The 7,035-nt window shown below is 30.8% G+C and overlaps 1 protein-coding gene across 2 annotated transcripts in view; it reads right to left on the bottom strand.

The window, feature by feature from the left end:
- Nucleotides 1-3,320: 3,320 nt before the first annotated feature.
- The window catches only part of LOC110031542 (importin-9), a 95,167-nt gene continuing 91,452 nt past the window's right edge, over nt 3,321-7,035 (bottom strand). The window contains exons 27-33 of one of the 2 annotated variants that reach the window (XM_020734790.1): nt 5,346-5,458; nt 5,177-5,254; nt 4,598-4,672; nt 4,389-4,520; nt 4,242-4,295; nt 3,863-3,943; nt 3,321-3,766 (exon numbers count right to left, since the gene is read on the bottom strand). In XM_020734790.1, the coding sequence (XP_020590449.1) occupies nt 3,716-3,766; nt 3,863-3,943; nt 4,242-4,295; nt 4,389-4,520; nt 4,598-4,672; nt 5,177-5,254; nt 5,346-5,458 (584 nt within the window). In that variant the 3' untranslated portion in view covers nt 3,321-3,715. Of the gene's footprint in view, nt 3,767-3,862; nt 3,944-4,241; nt 4,296-4,388; nt 4,521-4,597; nt 4,673-5,173; nt 5,255-5,345; nt 5,459-7,035 lie in introns of those variants that run through there. The other variant, XM_020734791.1, reaches the window with a different exon arrangement.

A 7,035-nucleotide genomic window follows, 5' to 3' on the forward strand; every position in this document is an offset into this window, starting at 1 on the left:
GTATATATAATATGATATTAAAAGTTTAAATGTTATAAGAATAAAAATTAACTTAAGTGATAGAAATCTAAATTTATTTGTTATTTATACTTATCATTTATGTGGTCATAATAAATAACTAAAATTGTTTGGTTTGTTTAAAAAATTAATTTTAAATTTATTTATATAATAATAGTATTATTAATATTAATATTAATATGAATAATAAAATAGAGTATATACATAACTCAAATTATTAAATGATAATAAAATATTGAGTGTATATTTTAAATAACTAAATTATGTCACTAAAAAAAATTAAAAACTTTTAAGGGCGATTTTGGATCACTTTTGATTTTTTTATTTTTTGCATTGTTTATGATTTAATTTAAAATAAACATATTTGATATGGTATAATATATTTAGTTGTTTTTCAAATTGCTAATTATTTTCTAAAAACTAAGAATAAAAGCACTTAAAAAATAAACTAAACGAATATTCTTATAAAATGAAAGTAAAAGAAAAATAAAATAAAAATGATCACAAGCAAATCCTTAGGGGATCTTTGGGTAAATTTATTTTTTGTTATTTGTTTTATTTATTTATTTATTTATTTTATTTCAACTTGTTTATGTTTTGATTTGAAACAAAATATGTTTGACATGATTGATTAAGATATGGCTGAACATCCAAATATTATTTTGAGTATTTTTAAAAGCATGTTTATTTATTTTTTTAAAAAATTAAATAAATAACACGTCATAAACACTTTTAACAAATATATTTTTAAAAACAAAGAAAAAATAGGAAAAAAAATTAAAAAAAAAGACCTCAAACAAGCCATGTTGTTTTACTTTTTCATTTCTATACCTATATTGACTTTCTTTTTTTCACAAGCCTTTATCACAATTAGTCCGGTCGGCTACATGTATCTTTTTCTCCTTTTTGTCCTATTAAATGTCATATTTTCATTTAATTTCAACAGATTAAGATCATTTCTTATACAATATGCTCGTCTTTACCTCTGCTTTTCTTAAAATAAGTCGAATTTAAAATATCCACTCTCTTAAATGGATCATCATATAGTTGACAATTAATTTAACAAAATCATCAAAGACTACTTTCTCTAATTTAGTTTGCCACTGGAGCTACACCAACCTATTCACGAATGGAATTGTTTCACACTTTGTCTCTAAGTGTCAAGCCACATATCCACCTAAACATTCACACCTCAATAACACTTAACTTTATTTTATGCTTCTCTTTTAAAAGCCACAATTATGCACCACAAAGCATTGCAGGTCTCGCCACCATTTTATAAAATTTTCCTTCAAGTGGTACTTTTCTATCTCACAATTGACGTGATGTTTTCCTCCACTTCAATAAACTAACTTAAATTCTACTAATAACAACCCTATCAATTTTACCATCACTTATGAAAAATAAACCTGAGATGTCTAAAACATTCACACTTTTTTAATAATGTTAAGATATGTAAGATAAAAAAATAGTTGGCTGATTTATTTAGATCTTGGCACGGAATTATCTATTAAAAAAGGTACTTATAATATTTTTGTTAAATTTAGTGACTGATTAATTATATTGAAATCAAATATAAAATTATAATGATTAATTTAAAATAAACAAACCTATCACCATATTTCATTTTAAAAAATATATATTAAAATATAGCTCTGTAAAAATGGAGAAAATATTACGTCTAGATAGCTAACACGATGCACCCAATTCATTACTATTATTATTATTTATTTTTATTTTATTTTTTTGCATTCTAATGCATGACGCGCGCGCGCGCACACATTCAGAGAAGTCTTTGTTTAAGATATAAAGCCGCTAGTAATAGAAAAAGGCAAATCAATTAAGTCTTAAAACTCTATTTATTAAAGCTGATCAAGCAAAAACCTTACAAATCAAGAGATCGATCTTTGTTGATGCTTTCAGCCTCGCTCTACAGGCCAAGTGGCTTAACAAAAAGTTTTAATCCTCAAATGGAGGACGACGACATGAGGCTACGAAATAACATAATTTGGTTAAGATTAGTTTTTGTGTCAATCAATGTTGATCTTATCTAACATCTGGTCTTATATATGTAGCATACAATGTCATATCATAGCTAGATATCAACGATCAATAGCTTGATCTACTCGATACACATGTAAATTTTGTTGGTTTCTAAATTCATTAAAGTTTGATAGAATGGTCAAGGGTCCAAGAAAATTTATATAGATTTCAAGACAATTGTAGATCTTAACATGATTGGTCAAGGTCCAAGAAAATTTATATAGACTTCAAGATAATTGTAGATCTTGACACGAAGCTTATTAATAACATGTTAAAAATACCTATAATTTATTTTAAATTGTGCAGATACTGTTGCGGAGAAAATTGTTGGTTATTTATTTATTGTTGTTTGAAAACAGCTGCAACAAAGTTGTTTCTGGGCAAATGATCATTCTGTCCGTGTAGTAACGTTGTTTGCAACAAAACTGTCATAACAATATATTTGATACTTTCGAAACAAAAATCCAGTTCATATCAGTGCAAAAAATAAGATAAAAACCTCACTTAATATCAAATATCATCATTATTGAAATAAAGAAAAAAAGACTATTAAAAAATATTTAATAATATGATAATATTATTATCATATTATAATATTATAATACCTATACCCAAGAAGCAGAGATGAAGCACAATTCACGGATTGGACAAGTGGCAAGAGGGGATCTTACCTCCGGGGTGACGATAGAGAAACTCGGTCGTGAGGGGAGGGAGAAGCTCGATCGCGAGTGGGGGTAGGGTGGTCAAAGGCGGGTGAGAAATTAATACGAAACGTGAGCCATTAGTTTGAATTTTTTAAAAGTGCCCCTGCGCCATATTTTTCAAACCGACAAAAAAAAAAAACTTTTTGGGGCTGCGCCACGATTAAAATGCGGCGCCAAACGACCCCTAAATCAGTGTACCAGGGTTATTTTTTAGAGCAAAATTTCAAGTTCTACGACATTAAAAAAACCGAGGTACCTATATAACAAATATCCTAACTAAGCATCCATTTTAGTACAGCATAAGGATCATCAAGACAAATCCTTGATTCACTCGTTATACAACTTTACACGGCGTCCAGATATAATACAAAACCTCATTATAACATTGCATCAAGCCAGATATAAAATAAAAATCATATGAAAGTTTAAATGGAATTTATTAGTGAAGTCAATGCATACGAATATTTATTCTTAAAATTTCCCAACTTACAAAATATGTAACCAGACAAAACCATGAAAATAAAAAGACTATAATCATAAAAATTAGGTGGGATGTTTGTAAATCTTCCTACTTTTTCTGCACTGGCTAACCAATGGCATAAATATTAGTGTGGGGCACAATTCATTTGCGGACACATGTAGAGACTGGTAAAGATCACAACTACATGTTTCTAAGAGGCAGCTGCTGGTGAGATTTCAGAGGAAATGGGGAATTGCAGAAAATGGAAATAAGGATTTTACAATCTGATTACTAAGTAAATAAAACAACAGTGCAAGGCAAAGGCCGTTCCGGCTCTGTTCATTGCTATTCCTCAAAACCCTTAATGGGAATAGTAATAACATAGTAATAAATATGACTTTACAAAAAAAATGATTTTTTTATAAGATTACACTGACAAAAAATGGAAGTTTGGATAGTAAAACACATAAGAAATAATTTCAAGAAGGCTTCACTTACTGACAACCTGCTGCACCGCAAGTCTTTGGACATGAGTCAAGTTCTGCACAGCATGGAATCAATGAGAAATCTCAATATCATAAAGAAAGAGCACTTTGGAGGAAAAAAATGTGTATAAAAGAAGAATGCACCACATTACCTGGCAAAGATGGTCAAAAAGTAACATGTCCATGTTCCGAAAGTTTACAAAGAAGTTCCTGAGAAAACTTGCAAGCTTGGTCTGCCAGACGCAATTTTATTAGTAAATTTATCCGGGAAAAAAATGTTAAAATAGTCCCCTTATTATTTATAGTAAATCATTTTAATCCCGAAGTCCATAAAAATGCCAATTTAGTGCCCATACTCCTTTGATCGTGGTGACTATTTCGTACCAAATTTAAAGAATATGGAGACAAATTTAACGCTTTTATAAACTCTGGCGCTAAAATGGCCCCACGTAAACAATCAGAGGCTATTGTGGCACTTTACTGATTATCAAAGGGAGAAATTTTGTAAATTTAAGGCAATTCAGTGTGAACCTCATTTAGTGGATCGGCATTGACAAGTTCTTCTTCACTGTTATCATCATCACTCTTGAAAATTTGAAGATTATGTTAGTAACCAGCTAACAATACTTTGAGAAACCAAGTAGAAAAGAATGTCAACTCAGTCAACAACCAACACACCTCATTAAAGTCCTTAGCCATTGCATCAAGATGATCAATAGCACCATTACGCTTTGAGGGGACATTCGATTGATATAATAGATCGTGTGGACCACAGCAATTGCTATCTGAGGCCTCCTCCCAGTCACTGTCCTGTAGACAGTGGAAGAATTTAGATCAGAAATCCTATGAAGTTTTTCAAAATTACATAAAAAATCTGATTAAGCTACCTCATCACTGTCATTGTCATCGCCCAAAACTTGCTCTTGAGTCTCAACCAGTGCATCTGATAATAAAGTAAATATCTGCAGAACATGCAGCATGAGAACCTATGTTATTATTATGCTTGATCTACAGACCTAAGTTATTTGGGATTAGACCTAGTTTAAAACCAGTAAAATTATAAACCTCCGTACAACGAGTACAATGCTGTCAGACACATCCGCTAAATTATTTAGGGAAATTTACACATACCACATAATTCTTTTGTATTTACATGTCTAACATTTTCATGCATAGTTTCATGACAGCGAGTATACTTCATTGTTAACAAGTTAGTAGTAGAAGTATGTGATATTACGAATTAGAGTGCTATATATGTCAATATGAAAGTTTAGGAGTTAAATATATAAACATATAAGAATTTCATGGTATGTATCTAAATGTCCCATATTTATTGATTTTTTACTCTAAAAGAGCGTTCGAGCAAAAAGGGACAGCAGCCGTTATCATTTCATTATTAGGATGGAAAAACATCAATTTTTCTGTAAATAAAAGCATCAATTTTGCTGGAAGCATTTAAGATGTACCTTTGCAGGAAGTGGAATTATAGTCCACTGGTCAGGAGATAATTTAGCTTTAGAACGAGTAGTTATACCTGCATTTGACTGATTATTTCAAATCGATCAACTACGGAACAATTAAAAAAAAAACAGAAAAAATCTAGCAAAGTTGAATTCCTCCAAAGAAAATGAATACCTTCACGAGATGGCCTTGAACGTTAACTTTTGCTAATTCCTCATGACGTGAGGATAGCAAGAGTGCCAGGGCAGTTGTTGTAACCTTGATCTGGTATGCTCCCTGGATTTCGCCTGCCTCATAAATAGAGCAGCAGACCATCAGCTTTAAAATGGGCAAAATAATTACTGCAATTCTTTCAATAGTATTTTGTTTTTTGGCAATTTTACATATGTTGCACAAAATCTTATGTATTTACATATCTCACACCTAAACTTCCATATTTACATGCATAGCACTTTGGTGCGTTAAGCCTATGCATGAAAATGTGTATCTCACTTTTAAAAAGTGGTAATGGTGCTATTTTTGTGTGATATTAAAGATTTGATTGCTGTGTTTGTAAATATGGAAGTTTAGGTGTTAGATGCATAAATATATAAGAATAGTGAGGTATGTATGTAAATGTCCCTACTTTTTTTTTATTTTAAAATAATCTTAGAATATACTAAAATTCAAGAATTACAGTCTGGCAAAATTACTTATTTTCAGAAAAAAGGTTAGGAAGTAGCAACACATCTGTAAAACAAATGCATAAAAGAAGAAATAGCATGATAAAAGTGAATTGTGCAGCTTGCAAGCCTGACAGCACACGTTACGCCATCCACATGGCAGAAACAATTTTTATCCTAACAAAATTGGTAGGACCACAGGTTGAGTAAAAGACACAGTTAAGATCATCGATGGAAAACATTACAAAGCAACATTATTTTCAATAAACACAAAAATGCAGAAGATTTATTTCATCATATATAGTTTTCATTAGGGTTAATATCTTCCCATCAATTTGCAATCAATTATTAAGAAATTTATCAGCAGTTTCCCCTTTTGTTTTTGCATTTATAAATAGAGATGCTTTTTTCAGATATATCAGTCAATTTGTAGCATAAAAAATTCTTATTTTGAATATGAAAACTCTTCATTTTCATCAATTCCAGGATCATTGATTAAGAGTGACACCTGAACCCTTTCAAGAGAGGCAATTTCCTTACTAAAACATGAGGTTTGCTTATCAGGGTATTCATTCTCTTCATCTTCTTTGTCAACTTTTCTGGTCATTTCATCTATGCTCTATATCAAAGCTGTATCAACACCCTAATATGGATCATCGGTTATTATAAAATCAAATTCAATTAATAATCTCCACTTTCCAACTGCAAAAAGTTATTTTGTTCTATCATCGAACACAAAATTTATTATTTTCAGAAAAGTAATTATACATGTGAACAATAAACCCACCAAATTCCCAATATTATATCCTAATTGAAACTCCTATCTCCTACAACGAACTACAAAACAATTCTATTATGCACATAAGTAACCTTGCTCAAAATTCAAAGTAAAATTCCTGATAAACCTCTATCTAATCTACCAAACCTCTAAATTTCCTCTGAGAAACTAGCAATAAGCCTTCATCATGAACCTATTCCAGCCAATCTAATCAATCCAAAAAGCGTTAAATCAAATTAGCCTAAATTCAACAAAAACACAAATCAAACTCAAATTTCACCCATGGAGCTCATAATGCCTGCTAGAAAGAATGAATAGCAACTACTTGCTGCTGCTTGGTGCAGTACCCTAGGGACTACTTCTAAACAGAGCGAGTCTTCATTCTGCAAGCTTGCACAGAGCCCTACCATGTTTTGCATTCCTG

Source organism: Phalaenopsis equestris, unplaced genomic scaffold (assembly GCF_001263595.1).
Source record: "Phalaenopsis equestris unplaced genomic scaffold, ASM126359v1 Scaffold000840, whole genome shotgun sequence".
Classification (NCBI taxonomy): domain Eukaryota; kingdom Viridiplantae; phylum Streptophyta; class Magnoliopsida; order Asparagales; family Orchidaceae; genus Phalaenopsis; species Phalaenopsis equestris.